The following is a 17,296-nucleotide window of genomic DNA, read 5'->3' on the forward strand; positions in this document are numbered from 1 at the left end:
AGTTGGCAAATGGTAAGTAAACTTTTCCTGAGTTCCGTGAGCCACTCTACCAAATTAATCAGCTCCAAGGAGGGAGTTACGGAAACCTCTGATTTATAGCTAATGACTCAGATGCCCAGGGGGCCATCAGGACTTGCAAGTGGCATCTGAAGGGGTGGGGGCGGGGGGCAGGCAGCCTTGTGAGACTGAGCCCATGACACCTGACACCATCTCCAGATGGAGTGTCAGAACTGAGTAAGATTACAGAACACTCAGCCACTGTCACAGAACTGCTTGGTGTGGGAACAACCCGCACACATCTGATGTCAGAACTGCTGCAAGGGTAGTAGTTGCATGAGCATAGACGAGAAGCACAGGAGGAAAACCAAGTGTTTCCTAATACATAGTCCCTCCGCACAGAGCTAATCAGAATCTCTCAATGCCAGGGTTTAAGGGGAGTTAAGGCTTTCTATTTTCTACCTATTTCTTCAATCAATATGTACACTAACTCTAATTTATAAGAACACAGGATGAATATTCATAACAAGTTTCCAAGGTCACAGTTAGCATTTTATACAGTATATTCCTTTCCTTAATCATGAAAAAGCCCTGTAAGTATTATAATATCAATTATACAGATGAGAAAAATGAGATTCAAAGATGGTAGCTGCCCAAGGCCACCTGGTGGCAGATTAGGGATACGGAACCCAGATGTGTCTGAAACCCAAGCATGTAGTTGTTACACCAGGGACTAAAGTTAAGCTACTTCCAAATTTTACCTTGTTTTGAAAAAGAGGTTTTGGGCTTGTGGTTATTTAGTAAATTTCCTATTACTGAATAAAAATAGTTCAATAAAATAAAATGAAAGACCAAACGAAGGCCAATTTTAGTCTGAATGAATCCGTTATTACAAGTTGGCCAGACATAAACAGGCTCCTAACAGAACCTTATCCTGAGGATACTGCTAATGGCACATGCAAAAATCGAAAAGGAAGTTCCTCCTGAACATATTATGAGGTCATCTGGGAACAATTAAAGGAAAACAGAAATAAGCACAGAATACTGAAGGATGCTGAGTCAGTGCACTGGTTACTTACAGCACCTGCACAGGCAGTGATGCGTGGACTGCAAAGTTAGGGAGGCAGAGTCCAGGAAGGAAGAGGGTCCACAAACCTCAAAGGTACAAAATTAAAAGCAGATGAACAAAAAAGTTCTATTATGTAAGTAATAATTCTAAAGAATTAATAAAAACAGCACAATTTTAAACCAATATATATAACAGCTGACATCATATCTGGGATTTGAGATCCCTTTTCTTGCCATTGGCTATAATCATATATTTTGAAAGTCACTAATTTTCATGAAGAAACTATTATAGAAGTATTAATATATAAGTAAAATACCTACTGTTTTCCAACAATCAATAGATATGTATTTCAAACTTGTGAAAATATCTTAAGAGTCATAAAATTTTCATTTTAATGATGCTTAATGCTCACTTGCCTAAAATCCTAGCTCAGGTTAAAAAAAAATGTTAAGTACTCTTACTTTGGGATCAATCCAAACCATTTATTCAATATTCCCCCTCAACAGAACCAAGGAAAGGAACATTCTATTCTCTTCTACTGGCAGTTATATCAAGCAAAGTAGAAGCCTTTCTCTTAACCACAAATAAAAGTTATAAAATTTATTAAGTTACTGATTAAACAATTAACTAGAAATATATTCAACTTCAAATCTGAGTTCATGGCATTATCCTAGCATTCATTCACTGAACAAATATTCACTGAATACCTTCTATGTTTGAAAACCTAGAACAGACTTAGTTGAGAACTGAGTAATGATCCAGAAAAGTTCTATCCCAGCCCTCAGAGAACCTGGAGGCAAAGGGGCAAATTTCATTAAAATATTTAACTTCTGTAATATTAGCAACTAATTCACAAAAGTTATAGTAATAAAGCTTTTAAATATAGAAGAAAACCACAGTTATCTGAGGCAAATAGAGCTTTCAACTATCACACCAATAAAATCACCTAGTATGCTTAATGTTAAGGTACTGACAAACAGGGATCTCTCATTACTCCAGACTAATGAGAGATGGAAGACGAGGAATAAGCAGTGGTCTGGCAACAACCATGAGTTCAAACCTCAGGTTAGCCTCTTACTAACCGTATGGCCTGGGAAATTTCAGAAACCCTCTCTGCCTATGAGTTCACATCTGCAACAGGAAAAGTAAGTGATTTAAAGATGCCCAAAAAAATGCATGGCTCAAAGCAGGCTTTCTCTAAAAAGTCAGTTTCCAGTTCTTCACCAACTTAGCCACAGTAAGGTTAAAACCAAAAATCCTAGATAAGTGACGCACATCAATGTGAGAAAAATGACATTCTTCACCGCCAGTGCTGCGATTGAAGGAAGAGTTAGCAGTCTTCAGTGGGGTTTCACTGTTTCATCTGAGGTACTGTAGTCTCAGAATATCACTGAGGTTTACACTCGAATGGAAATATAAAAACACCTTCAGGAGAGGGAAAAAAATGATCATCGCTCTTTTCCAAATTACTGGCTTCTAAAAACTGGCTAAGTGGAAATCATTTCTTTAGTTTTACGTGTAACTAATTTTTTAAAGTGTAGGGCTAGACGTTTCACATGGATTACACAGAACAGGAGGAACCTGCAGTTACAGGGGCATCTTCCCAGAGCAATGCCATGCTGCACAGCCCAGAGAAGCCAGTCAGCAAGGCAGATGCTGCCTTCCAGAGCACACACAGGACAGCAATGCGAGTGGGGCCCCTGCAACTGTGCCACGGTACTCTCAACAAATGTAATTAACCTGGATAATTTTTTTAATGTATATGATCCTCAATCGAAGGGAAGTATAAACATCATAAAGGAAAACAAAGTTTAAAGACATATATATAACCAGGCAGTTACTTCCTTACACCTAAGGCACTTTCATTTATAACAGCATCACCCTCAGTCTCTTCCCACATCCTACCTTCCACTGACTCCTCACTAATCTAAATCCCTTGATAGAAAGAAGTTAAAAGGGAGAGAAGGATCAGGACATCAATAACATGCAAACTTAAAATTTCCAAAGGAATCGAGCATTCATTATCATAATTAGGCTGTAGTATCTGATTTTACTGATAGACATGTATTGTTATATGGCACCTTTAGAACATGAAAAATTACGTAGCTCATAATATATTACACTATATTGACAGCTATACAATTCTCTTTCATGAAATAGCTAGATAAATATGTCAACCCATGACATAAAACAATATAAGAAATCATCCTATTTTACTGAATATGTTTGCATGGTTCAAAAATCAAAACTATATTGAAAGGTATACAGTGTGTGTCCCCTGCATATGAACGAGTTCCGTTCTGAGAGCACATTCATAAGTCCAATTTGTTCGTAAGTCCAACAAAGTTAGCCTAGGTACCCACCTAATACAATCAGCTGTATAGTACTGTACTGTAATAAGTTTATCATACTTTTCACACAAATATTCTATAAAAAACAAACGAACACAAAAAATAAAAACATTTTTAATTTTACAGTCCAGTACCTTGAAAAGTACAATGGTACAGTACAACAGCTGGCATACAGGGACTGGCATCAAGTGAACAGGCAAGAAGAGTTACTGACTGGAGGAGGGAAAGGAGGTGGGAGGTGGTAGAGCTGAAGGATCGTCAGCAATAGGAGACGGAGGGCAAGCTGCAATTTCACTCATGCCTGACATTGATGGCACAGGTTCTGGTTCCTTGCTGGATTCAATTCTATCTACCCTCTTGAAAAAACGATCCAGTGATGTCTGGGTAGTAGCTCTTTTTTTTCACCACAGATGACACGGTAGCACTGGACTGCCTTCTGAATGGCTGCTGCAACCTTTGTGTACCGTTCCACTTTCCGGTTCTGTGCCTCAAAAACTAACAATGCCTCCTCAAATAAAGAAAATCCCCTTGCCATTTCCTGCATCGTGAATCTCTTCGGTTCTTCAGTTACTTCTTCCTCTTGTCTCTCTCTGTCCTTTCTCTGGGCCTCCAATTCCAGGCACTTCTTAGCAGTACCAGCTACATCACTGCTGCTTTTACACTTGCTTCCAGACATCCTGGGCTTGAAATAAAGATACTGTACTACTGTACTCTATACAGTACTGTAAAGTACACAAAAGTACAATCACTTGTAGAGGATGCACGCATGTGACAATGTACGCCAGACACATGAACTAACTTACACGATTGGACATGCATGTTCACATCTTTGAAAGTTCCTATGTAGGGGACTTACCGTACACTGAAGTTTTGTTCCCACTCTTGTCTCAAGTCCTGTTCCCTCATACCCTCAATGGCAATCGTTTTTATTAGTTTTTTGATAATATTTCCAGGGTATTTATACAAATACTAGTAAGTACAAATATACATTCTTATTACTCCCCTTAGAGAAAAGGCATGAAATAGTATCTTCCGACCCACACCTTGATTTTTTTAAATCAATTTATCCTAGAGATCTCTCCACATCAGTACAGAGATCTTCCTCATTCCTTTTTCATAGCTGTAGCAACCTACGGTGTGGATATACCATAATTTATTCATACAGTGCCCTATCATGTTGCTTCCAAAGTATCTTCTTAAGTGATACATTTTTCAAATCTCTCCTGTTACTGTAACAAAGTGAATTATAAATACCATAGGATTTGCTTTCTTAGACCTATAATAACACAACATATTAGTGACCTACTTTTTTTCAGGGGGGTGGGGAGGGGGCGCCGCGTAGCATGCGGGGTTTTAGTTCCCAGACCAGGGATTGAACCTGTGTCCCCTGCCGTGGAAGCACAGAGCCCTAACTACTAGACTGCCAGGGAATTCCCAGTGACCTATTGTTCATATTTTGTAAGAACCATCAGAAATTTCTACCCCACATGGCTGCATTCTCTCCCCATCAAAGCTGAATGTCTTTCTCAGAGCCTTTAATTGTGCACTGTGAATCTCCCAAAAGTATAGCACATGACATTTGCTGAACTTAATTTGGTTACAGGATGGTTCTTTTGCAAAACCTTCTACAGGTGTATAGTATTTTGCAAAACAAACTTTAGCAAATACTGGGGTGAATTTAATAATTACTGTCATCTACGAAGTGAGAGAGTGGCATGGACACATATACACTACCAAATGTAAAATAGATAGCTAGTGGGAAGCAGTCGCATAGCACAGGGAGATCAGCTCGGTACTTGTGTCCACCTAGAGCGGTGGGACAGGGAGGGTGGGAGGGAGATGCAAGACGGAGGAGACATGGGGATATATGTATACGTATAGCTGATTCACTTTGTTATACAGAAGAAACTAACACACCGTTGTAAAGCAATTATACTCCAATAAAGATGTTAAAAAAAAAAAAGGGCATGTAACAGAATTCTGGTCAGTAAAACATATGGGGAAGTCTGTCAAGTGGCTTTTGGGAAAGGTCTCCTTATTCCTAAAAAATGTTGCACAACAGAGGGTCTCTGCTGTCTTTGGATAACGTTGCTTTAGAATGTGATCGAAATGCTACAGCCACCTTGTGAACATGAGAGCCAGTCTAAGACCAAAGCCTCCCCACTAAATGGCACGGTAGAGTAATGGATGGAATATGAGTTCTTAATGAAAGCAATGAGTCGCTGAATTGTTACCAAGTCTGTATTCTCATCATGTGAGATAACAAGATGGTAAATTTCCTTTTGTTAAATCACTTGGAGTTGAAGTTATGTAACTTATAGCCAAATACAACCTAATAATATAATTTTATTTATATTTTTGTATTACTTTCTAATAAAAAAAGTTCTTATCAATGACTGCCAAAAAAATAATAATAATAACTACTGTCATCTAGTTAAGCAAAATATAAGACTATGAACTTTCAATGAAGGCACAAAACCAAACTGAGCTAATTTTTAGACTAGGTCTTGGCTATTTTCTGAATTATAAACCCCTTTGAGATCTGAATGTAAAACTATTTGACCCTCTCCTAGATAATGCATATAAACTTAAAATTTTTCAGCTTCTGGGGATTCACAGACCCCTGAGGCCCTTCCACAGTCCCCATGGGCATATCTATTTTAGAAGCAATTTTAAATAGACAGTGCTATATTATCTATGGCACCATCAATACCCAACTCTAGGACAGAACTCAGAGTACTTTTCATGCAAAGCTAATGAAAAACCAGCAGAAAATTCGCCATGAGGTGTTCCTTGGTGCAAAGTGAATAAAGCATACTCAAAGGGATCATATTTAACAATTAATGATATCAGGCAAAGTAAATTCTATTAAATTACTGTGGGAACTTTTACAAGGGGTTGTGGTCTGATTTTTACACAGTTGTCTCTTATTTTAAATAAATAAATTAGGTTCTTACAGGATTAAGAAAGTTGGCCTTTAATTCATCTTATACAATGTGTAATCTTATCTGGGATTTTAAAAACGCAATACATTTTACATTAGACAGTAGTATCTACTAGAAATATAACTGCAGCAAATTTGAACATGACTGTGTAGATGCCCAGGAGAAACAAAAAAAATTCTGTGTGCTTTAAATGCAGATCAAAGAATCCCCAAGCATGATTATAGTCATGCTATAATGATTAGGAGAGAAGAGGTATTAAATTGAAAAGGTGATACATGCAGGGCCACCACATTTGGTTTTGAGGGTGATACCGAAGAGCATTTGTAAGACAGAACCAGTAGGGGCTGAAGCCCAGTCCAGGCTCCTCTCATCAAGCCTGATGCTAAAGTTTCATCTGTCATAATTCAGACAAACACAGCCCTGTAATACCCTCTTCCCTCCCTTCCCTGACACTTCGTCCCCCCAGAACCCCACCCACCCATGGCAAATATTAAAAAGTGCTAAAATTTTGAAAAGGAAAGATGTTTTCTAGATCAAGATAATATCCCAGTAGCCAAAGTATAGTACAATGGGAACTTCTAATTTGAATTCTCAACAAAAATTTGTTCCTTAAGGACTTATTTTAACAGAAACATCTCCAATGAACTCAATGGGAAGAGTCTACTATACATAAATTTGCTTTATTCCTTTTTTGTTGTTGTTGAATGTATCAATTCCTAAAGTGAGAGGAGTTCTGTGTAAGTATTGTCAGTATTTTTTCCAGAATAAAGAGTAGTATTAGGCTGAAAATATTCTGTATATAAAAGAACAGGCACCAAGCACAAAAGCACCAAGTGTTAATTATGTTATGGGAAATTATGAGAAAAAAAGATTTTGAGTATCATCTTGTCCCTTCTCATGCTCTATATGAGTACAGGCATCTTGCACATGTGAATCCATTTTCAAAGATATATCCATTTCCCAAATGTCTCATGAGAGATGATATACAACTCAACAGCTCTCCAAATCGAGCAATCTGACAAAAAGAAGCAATGCAGTCCTAGAATCCGGAGAGAAGGCGATACTATACTGCCTGACATGCGAAAAGAATGAGAACCAAATGATACCAGTCAACATAACACTCTCTACAAAGAAAAAGAAAGACTATTAAAAATATTAGTGCATCTTTTCTATTTTGTTATGAAAGGTATATTGTGTTTTACCCTTCACTGTGATACTGTGCCCCCCCAAAAAACTGCTCTAAATAAACTTATCAAAATTCAAACTATGGGGCTTCCCTGGTGGCGCAGTGGTTGAGAGTCCGCCTGCCGATGCAGGGGACAGGGCTTCGTGCCCTGGTTACGGGAAGATCCCACATGCTGTGGAGCGGCTGGGCCCGTGAGCCATGGCCACTGAGCCTGCGCGTTCGGAGCCTGTGCTCCGCAGCGGGAAAGGCCACAACAGTGAGAGGCCCTCGTACCGCAAAAAAAAAAAAAAAGAAAGAAAAAAAGAATTCAAACTATGGCTAAAGAAAAATTAAAATACTTAAAAATAACCTCATTGGAGGAAATCTGAAAATATGCTTAAAATAGCCAAACTAGAACCTTTCTATACTGGTATATCAGCTCCAGATAAATATGCAAATCTATAGCATAATCTCATTATCTTCCTAAATCAAGCACTGAAATAGTGTTTGGCCACTCTCATCTTACAGCAGTCACTGAAAAGCATTCAGCCCATGGAAGCAAAGAGTCAGTACTTTAGGAATCCAGGACTACTCCAGTCTGCTGGCCCTCTGCCCTCAGGAAGACTGTCAGCAGCAGCATCACCAAACACCATCGTAACACTATGCCAACCACAGACCCCTTCATGGTTTATTATCATTATACAGCTGACCCTTTAACAACGCAGGTCCACTTATATGTGGATATTTTTTCAACAAACACATACCACATCTCTACACGATCCACAGGTGGTTGAATCTGTGGATGTGGAACTGCAGATACAGAGGATTTTCCACTGCATGGGGAGTCAGAACCCCTAACTTCTGTGCTGTTCAAGGGTCAACTACAATTACAAATAATCCTAAAAGTCTCCCCAAGTTGTAAAATTCAATGAGTACTACTCAACAAAATACATCAAGTTGTCTGCTAACAAAAACAGAGGCAAACTTCATTTTAAGTTAGAACCTTGGAATATACCCGCTTTGTACAGGAATCAAAAATTCTCTTGTTCAAAAGGAGGCTAAAAAAGAGGGGGAGGTAGCTAACTGAACCTTCACATAGATAAACACCTTTATTACTGATACATGCTTATTGCAAAGTTGGAAATAATGTATGCAAAAAAGTAGTAACTATAGAAGAATCCTTAATCAATAAGAGAAAGCTATAATATAAATCAAAAGCCACAATGAATAATCTATAATATTAACCCTATGAATCACCTGTATGCTCCTTGATATAAATGGCCCATTTTGTGAGTTGCAGATACTATCTACTTTAAGATCACATTTGCAGCAAAATACAGTAAGAAAGAAAGGGAAGGAAAGAGGAAGAAAAACCCATTACAGGATGTTGACAAGTATAAGTGCCAAGGTTTTAGCACACCACATACCACTAAAATAACATACCAGGTTCCTCCAACACCAGGTTACTTTGGCTTTCGATTTTAACCTACTCAATTAACAGGAGTTTAGTGTAACAAAACACTCTATTTTCATATCTTAAGTTCTCTTAGAAGAAAACCTGTGTACTTCCCCAGCTCAGTTACCAAATAAACCAATTCTTCAATCCAACTCAACTGTCCCACAGTTTCAGTTGGACTGATGACAGATTTGCTATTGTTCCCTTTATTACATATCCACAGATCGTGGCCCAGAGGTACCAACTATAAGGCCAAAAGGGAACTAAAATCCTTATAATGTGCCTGGGGTGCTTAATATCTCTAGAGCTAACCATACCTAGTCAGAGAGCTCCCCAAAGAGAATGCATACTTAAAGACCTACCAAAACACCTTCTACTGCCAATCACCACTGAATTCATACCAGGTTGTTAAATTCTTTCATTTCTACTAACAACTACTTTTCTAAAAGTATTTCTAACTCATGAAAATGTTTTAACTGGCACTCACAAGTGGAATTAGCAGGAATGCAAATGCTATCACTGTATTCACTACACATGCCAAAATAAACTCAGTGAGGTTAGGTTTCTGCCTACCTTTTCTGCTTATATCCCCAGTGCCTGCCACCTAGGAGATACTTAATAGGTAGTGGTAAAATGAATGAAATTATGTAACAATTATTAACAGAATCCTGTTAAATCATATAGTGCTTAAAAGTAGAACATTTGCTAAAACCTGGGAACCTTCTAAACAGTGCTATTTGTTGTAACAGGATTTAATCTATACCAGAAAATAAGAATGACAGTTCAAATCAATTCTCAGGGAGGTCTAGGATAATGAGTTTTTGTACAAAGCAAACAAAAGTTGCATTTTTTTCTATAAGATAAATGCCTTTCCTCAAAACCATAATCAATGAAAATTACAGAATTTTAAGAGCAGAAGAAACCTTAGAGCCTGATTTATGAAACAGATGGGCTCCAGTTTCAGAGTAATATAAACTGCCACCAATTTATTCAAAAATTTTTGCATAATTACTTATCTAAGATAGAATTTTAGGAGTAATAATTTTATTCTTTTTTTTACTATGCTAAGCAGTTGGCTAGGTGTTAGAGAAGTTATGACTGATGAATACCGTAATCTTCCACTTTTATGACATGCATTTACCATTGGAAAATCAGTGAGGAAAGAGTTAATTTTGTCAATACAAATAGTTCCTCTTCCCAGTTTTCAAGTAATAGTCTCTACTACTTAAACCAACAGTTCTCCTGTTCTCTCATTCTATTTTTAGACTGTATGATAGCTTATCATATTTGATTTATATTATCAATTTGTACATGGTTACTGTAGCCAAGTCTTATCTTCCCAAGATTTAGGAGGTATACCCTTCCAAAGTGCTCCCCTGCCATGCCATTAATAACGGTGTTTGATAATCCCTTTGTCATTTGTCTCCCTCATTTGAGCAGAGCTGGTTCTGTCTTGTTGGGTACTACAGAATGGGTTCTAAGTAGTGTTATCACAATGAATGAATGAATGATTTGGAAGGCAATGGCATTATCAGAGGCCTCCTTTGCTAGCTAAGGAGCCAATATTTGAGAACACATCAGTTTCTCTCCAGCTTTGTTTATGTAAACGCTGAGGCTCTTTACTGTTCTGAATTGAAAGTTTGCAAATAATAAATTTAAGAACAGTCAAGTGTATCTGATACATAGTATCAGGGAAGGTGCTAAGAAATACATCTAAAACAGTTTATTCAAAGGCCACACAAAGAATTACAGAAGATCCTTAGGACAAACGAGCTTCCAGGATTCCATTACCATCAATATGAGTGATCTTCCCAAAAACCACTGCTAAATGACTTCACTGTCTGGAGACTAAGTTTTTCTCCACGTTTTGAGAATTTATAGTTGAACATGTTGAAATGATGAATGGCTACTCTCCAGGCCCTTACAATAACCTTTAAAAGGACGGGGGGAGTGGGGGGGGGATAAGTGAAATTCTTTAATAAAAATATGTGAAAAGCAATTTTCCTGTTAGTTGTGAAAGACTGGACGTTTTTCACTGCAACCTTCCCTCCTTTCCTGGTCACCAAGTAAGAGCTAGAAGCAGGAAAATTTCTAACACCTCTATGCCCTTTGAGTCACGAACTATGAAGGGAGGAAAGAATCACAACCGTGGGTACCTATGCATCCTATATGAAAGCAGGAAGTCAGTTTCTTGAGCGTGGGCCACACGTCCGGCATCCCAAATGCGAATGCCGACCTTTTGAAAGCCCACCCCCACTCCCATCTCACCCTGAAGCCACCCCCAGCTTCAGCGGAAAACGCGCTTTTGCTAGGCTGCTGTAAAGAGCAGCGCGCAGGGTCAGAACACCTTCCACTTTGCACTTGGCCTGCGGCAGGAAGACACTCGGGTTCTCGCCAGGAGAGGAGGAGGCTGGCCGGGCAGAGTCGGCACTGAGACGCAGCCTTGGCCGCCAACGCAGGCGGCTCGTCCACGCGGCCGGAGAAGTCCCGGAACAAAGCGTGCGGCAGGCGGGTGGGGAAACAGGGAAGACGGAGAAGATTTAACCAGCTCCTCACCACGGCCTGTGGCTTAGCCAGGTGGGGCCGCGCTCCTCCTCGCGGGGAGAGGATGGGTTTATCGACGGTCTGACCTCAAGTCCAGCGCCAAGGCCACTGGAACCGAGACCTGACGGGGAGAACGCCGGCAAGGAGAGGCGAGCCCCGCGGAGAGGAGGAGGCGCCTGTCCGGCTGTTGACCGGCCGAGCTCGCGGGCTGCCGGGCCCCCCGGATGCCGAGACCCCGGGACGCGGCAGCCGGGATGCCGGCGGCGCGCTGCCGGCCCCCCACGCCGGCCTCCTTGGCGCCGCGCCGCCCGCCCCCAGCTCCGGGCGGTCACACAAAGGGGCTGCCCCGGCGCGCCGGCCGCCGGCGGTGGGGGGGCCCGACCCGGGACCTGCGGCCGGCCCGCCGCGCCCCAGCCTTTGTCCGCCGCGCCCCGCGCCCGCCTGCCAAGGAGCCCCGCCGCCCGCACCCTTCTCGTTACCCGGGTGAGAAGCGGTCTCATCTGCTCTCCGGCCCCGTCCGCCTCCATGGTCGGCCGTCCAGCCGGCGCGGTCCGCCCGCTGCCGCCGCCGCCGCGGCCGAGAGCCGGACGCGCGAGGGGAAACGAACGTGCGCTCGTGAGCGAGGCGCTCGCGTGGGGAAAGCCGTGAGACAGAGACTGAGGCGCGTGCGCGGAGACCGCGAAGCTGCCTCTCGCGGGCTCTCGAGGCCGCAGCGTGGAACGTGGAGCAAGCACTGAGCTGGAGGGAGGCCGAGGCGGGGAGGAGGGCGCTGCAGAGGCCCGGGGGCGGGGCCAGGCCGTGACGCATGTGGGCCCCGCCCACACGCCCGCCCCCTGGCGCCACGCCCCCGGCTGGCCGGGGTCCTCCCAGGCGAGTCCTGGCCCGGCGGCCAGGCAGCCCAGAGGTGGAGCGGGAGGGTGGGAGGAAGGCGGGCGTTCCAGCCACTCGGAGGCCTTCGGGTTTCCACACTCATCCCGGCGCCACGCCACCTCCTCAGGAGGCCCGCCCCTCTGTAAAATCTTAAGTGACCAAGACTAGCGTGTAGCTCGTTTTCCTAGTCCGAGGGGGGCTGGGGGTCACCATGGCGCCTACCTCCTAACCACGTTCCTCGTGGCAGGAGGGAAGAAGGTCGCTGCCCATTACAGGGGCGCTCACGGGAACCCCAAAGGAACTAACGGGTCGTTAGGAGTGCTGCAAGGTTTTTTTCTCTGTTCTGTTGTGACGAACTCCAACTTGGGGCCAGTGAAACAGGGAGCATTCCTGGCCAGGTGTCCTTGTGTGCTTGCGCCCCTGACCGGGCACCACTGCGGCACCCACACCCAAGTCCACCCTCTGGGGCACCCCCCCCCCAATATCCACAGCTCTAACTGCGCATGGTGACGGTGCCTGCTACACAGGGTCATTGAAGGATCAAGTGAATTTCTATCCTTAAACGTACCCGAAACATAGCATGCTTATTAGAGGCATTATTGTTTACTAGGTTGTCTTGCGTGTTTAAAAAAGAGAACAAAAAGATTAGCTGGGAAGAGCTAAATCAGTGCTATGGAAGGAAACTTTATATTCCAGCAAGTCTGGAGCGCTTACCCTATCCATCTCAAAATAGATATTAGTAAAGCCCTTTGTCAGAAATAGTTAAGTATGCTGGATGACTCCTTCCTGGTTTGGGTCTTAGTCCCCTTTTTTTCTAAATTTCCCAGAGAGTTACTTCTAGGTGGGCACCCATTATTCACTTACTGTATAAAGAAGCCTACAATTAGACACTGTTACATTAAGGCAAACATGCTGCATCTCTAATCCTCACAACACCACAGTATGTTTTCTGTTATCCCCATTTTACAGATGAAGAAGCTGAGCTTCAGAGAGGTAACTGGTTTTAAATCCTAGTTAGTGGAAGTGTTGTATTGCACCATTCTAATGATTCATTAAAGAAAGTTGTACAGCAACAAGGAAAAGGGATGAAAAGATGAAACAAGAATGAAAAGGAAAGAATATGGAGAAAGAGAGGAACTGGAATCAAAAAAAAATAAAAGAGCCTCCTAAAGTTGTTTAAGGCTTCAATCACTTTTACCCATACCATCACAAGGTAAATATGATTTATATTGAAGAATTAGTTCTGGGGTCTCTTAAAATGCAGCCTCCCTACCAAAAAACTAATTAGTGTATACAGAACATCTTCTATTCCCTTTCTCTGCTTTATTTTTCTATACAGCAGTTATTCTTTTATAACATTCTATATATTTATGCCTCATTATGTTTATCATCTGTATACACACACACACACACACACATACACACACACACACACTGATGTAACAAAATTATTTTAAAGGCAAGACAAGAAAAATTTAACATGCACTTTTTTCTGCCATCTGAGCCACTACCCTCTCCCCTTTCATGTGTATTGTGCATCTGCATTACACATTAATTAGATCCCCTTAGAAGACACAGGAATGCCTACTAGCCAAAAAAAAAAAAAAAAAAAAAAGGCAATATCCTCCTGGCACCAGCAAGGTAATTCCTTAGGAGATAACATTCCTTTCTCAATCCTGTAAGGGGTCACAATGACCCACTATCACCTTGTTGGACTATGTAAACTGTCAATATACTTTGATATATAACTGTTTGTCTCAAAAACTTACATAGCTGTGCTTTGACCTCTAATGGGCAGATCAGTCCTCAGAGCCTTCTGAAAGACTATCTTCTGGGTTATAACCCTCAGATTGGCTCGAATAAAATTGTCCACTTCTTTCTTAGGTTGACTATCAATTAATTTTTAAATTATCGATTAATTTTAACATCAAACACAGATTAATGTGTGCTCCAGGCTTCCCTGGTGGCACAGTGGTTAAGAATCCACCTGCCAGTGCAGGGGACACGGGTTTGAGCCCTAGTCCGGGAAGATCCCACATGCCACGGAGCAGCTGGGCCCGTGCACCACAACTACTGAGCCTGTGCTCCAGAGCCTGCGAGCCACAACTACTAAGCCCGAGTGCCACAACTACTGAGGCCCGCATGCCTAGAGCCCGTGCTCTGCAACAAGAGAAGCCACCCAACGAGAAGCCCGCCGCACTGCAACGAAGAGTAGCCCCTGCTCACCGCAGCTAGAGAAAATCCCGCACGCAGCAACAAAGACCCAACACAGCCAAAAATAAATAAATAAATTAATTAATTTTTTAAAAAATGTTTGCTCCATGTAAGCTTCATGCAAACAGTAATTTTTTTGCCTGTTTCATTTTCCTGTTATATTCCCAGCATACCTAGAAGAGTGGTTGGCCTTTGTAAGCTTTCAGTACCTGTGTTAATTGAATGAATTTGGGAGGTGGGGAAGGGGGGAGGCAAACTTCCTTTAAGACCTAGGAGCATCCTGGGAGAAATCTGAGGATGTGGCCAAAGTAGTGACAGGAGCAAAATAGGAACCTATACCCTTGGTGCCAGAGTTGAAAGAGCTAAGTAGGCAACTTCAAGAAGGGCTTAAAAATATATGTTCAGGAGACCATGCTAGAAAATGAGTTTCTCTTAATCCAACTTGTGAAAAGAAAATAATAAGCCCTTGGTTTATTTAATCCACAATTACTTTTTGAGTGACCTCTCTGTTGCCATGCACTTTTTCCACTCCTCAGTTCATCCCACCTGCTGGAGAAATAGTGTAGTAAAGGTCTGAATTATAGAACTGATTACTCTCAATTGCCCACTTAATTCATATTCAGCCAGAGTTCATCCCGAGGCGATGGTTGCAGTAAGTAAAGAAGATAATGTATTAAAATTGCTTTCATGCAAATGGTGATGGCTATAAAATGTTCAAAGGTTCTGAAAGGCAAATTGTTCTCTTAGTATTTTAAATACTCATCCAAAATGTAGCACAGGGAAACATTTGCTAACCAAAGGTGAATCTGAACCTAAATTCATCACTCATGATGAACTTGTAGCACCTAAAATTAATGACATTTAGCTATATCCCAGATTCAGTACACTTCCTGGGTTTCTGGAACAGTAGGTAATACTAGCAGGGACTTGGATACAACCCCTTGGCAAGATCTTCATCCTGAGGCGTGAATAATCTTCCCACCAACAACTCTCTATGAGCCAGAACATATTTTTTAAAGAAAAATAGCAGTTTCTCTGTCATTTTGAACAGCTTGGAACCATCCTTTAGCAGAGGATCCTTTGACAATTCTTTATCTCTTCATTGCCTCTTCTTGGTGCTAGCTGAAACTTAAATATTCCCAATCATCTGATTCTATAAGGAAAACTAAAATCCTTGGAATAGTGTTTACAAGAGCATCAGAGCAGCCTCAGTGGGGAAAAGACAAAAGGAAAATAGTTGAAAAAATTGTTCCTCTTATTTCTGCAGGCTAGGCCTACAGATAAGCTGAAACAAGACAAAAAAACAGACCTGATCTCATGGAGTTCTGAGTGGAGACCGATATAGAAACAAATGCCAGCAATGCAATATGTACACTCTAACGTGGGAATCTCAATGAAGGAGAGTGGGATGACTTTTGCTAGAGGTAGAAGGGGCAGGGGACTGTCAACTGTGAGAAAAGGATGCATATGAAGGTGTCTGAAAAAGCTACAGAGATACAGTAGATTTAAACTGAGTCATGAATGATAAAGGCATAACTTCATCAAATAAGCATGGGGAGAAGAAGGGCATTACAAGCAGAAGCAACAACAAAATCAATGGCATCACCTGAAAAGGCAGGGTAGTCCAATGGCGAAGCATCCTCCTCTCTGGAGGCAAACTGCATGGGGCTGATTCCCTTTGTGCTAGTGGTTGTGTCTGTAGGCAAGTCACCCACCTTGCCAGTCTTCTTTTTAGAACCCCTCTGGACACTGTAATTGGGGTAATAGTGGCACTGTCATGGGTGTTCCGTGAGAGCATAAGGCACAGCACATAACAGACAAGAAACACTCATTACACATTCGTTATGATTATCTGTTTGGGAAACCATGAGGTGGGAAAAAGGTGGGCTTAAGCTCATACAAAAGGAAGAGCCTTATTCACCAGGCCCCTGAGGAGCTTACATTCCCATTAGAGTGTAATTCCCATTACACTTCTCAGGGGCAGAGACCACACCTGTCTTGTCACTGGGGACACCCTGGAGTACCTGGCACATGGTGGGTACATAAAAAATATGGAATGAATGAGTGAACAGCACTAAGGAAATTGGACTTTTTGCTACATGCAGTTACAGACACATCATCAGAGGGCATTAAGGAGGGAAATGATATATTACAGACCATATAAAAGGATGGAAAGGAGAGATGCTAAGAACAAGATTGGTGCAAACTGCACTGCTCAACATGGTGGTGATTGAGCCCTTGAAATATGGCACATGTTAAATGAGATGTGCTGCAAGCTTAAAAGATTTGACACACACAAGAAGAGTGGAATCTTGTTATTCATATTGATTACATGTTGAAATGAAAATATTTTAGATATGTTGGGTTAAATAAACATTAAAATTAATTTCCCCTATGTCTTTTGACATTTTTAAATGTGGCTACTAGAAAATTTTAAATTACATATGTGGCTCACATTATATTTCTATTGGATGGCCCTGGGTTACAAAGCATGGGCTAAGGCAATGACAAAGGAAATAGAAAATGTAAGTCTGATATAAGAGATAGTTTGGAAGTAAAATTGATAGAACATAGTGACTCCTTAGGTCTAGAAGCTGCAGGAGGAACAACCAAAGATGATCCATGTCCATGAACAGGTTAAATTTGATGTCCTCAGGATAAACATGTCTGGAACTGAAAACTGAT

The 17,296-nt window shown here is 41.6% G+C and overlaps 1 protein-coding gene across 5 annotated transcripts in view; it reads right to left on the reverse strand.

The window, feature by feature from the left end:
* The window catches only part of SLC4A7 (solute carrier family 4 member 7), a 124,435-nt gene extending 112,175 nt beyond the window's left edge, over nucleotides 1-12,260 (reverse strand). For 3 of the 5 annotated variants that reach the window (XM_067753541.1, XM_067753544.1, XM_067753540.1), the window contains exon 1: nucleotides 12,007-12,257. In XM_067753541.1, coding sequence (XP_067609642.1) covers nucleotides 12,007-12,054 — 48 coding nt within the window. In that variant the 5' untranslated portion in view covers nucleotides 12,055-12,257. Of the gene's footprint in view, nucleotides 1-12,006 lie in introns of all 5 variants that reach the window. The other 2 variants (XM_067753545.1, XM_067753542.1) reach the window with 2 other exon arrangements.
* Nucleotides 12,261-17,296: the final 5,036 nt, after the last annotated feature.

Source organism: Pseudorca crassidens, chromosome 10, assembly GCF_039906515.1.
Source record: "Pseudorca crassidens isolate mPseCra1 chromosome 10, mPseCra1.hap1, whole genome shotgun sequence".
Classification (NCBI taxonomy): domain Eukaryota; kingdom Metazoa; phylum Chordata; class Mammalia; order Artiodactyla; family Delphinidae; genus Pseudorca; species Pseudorca crassidens.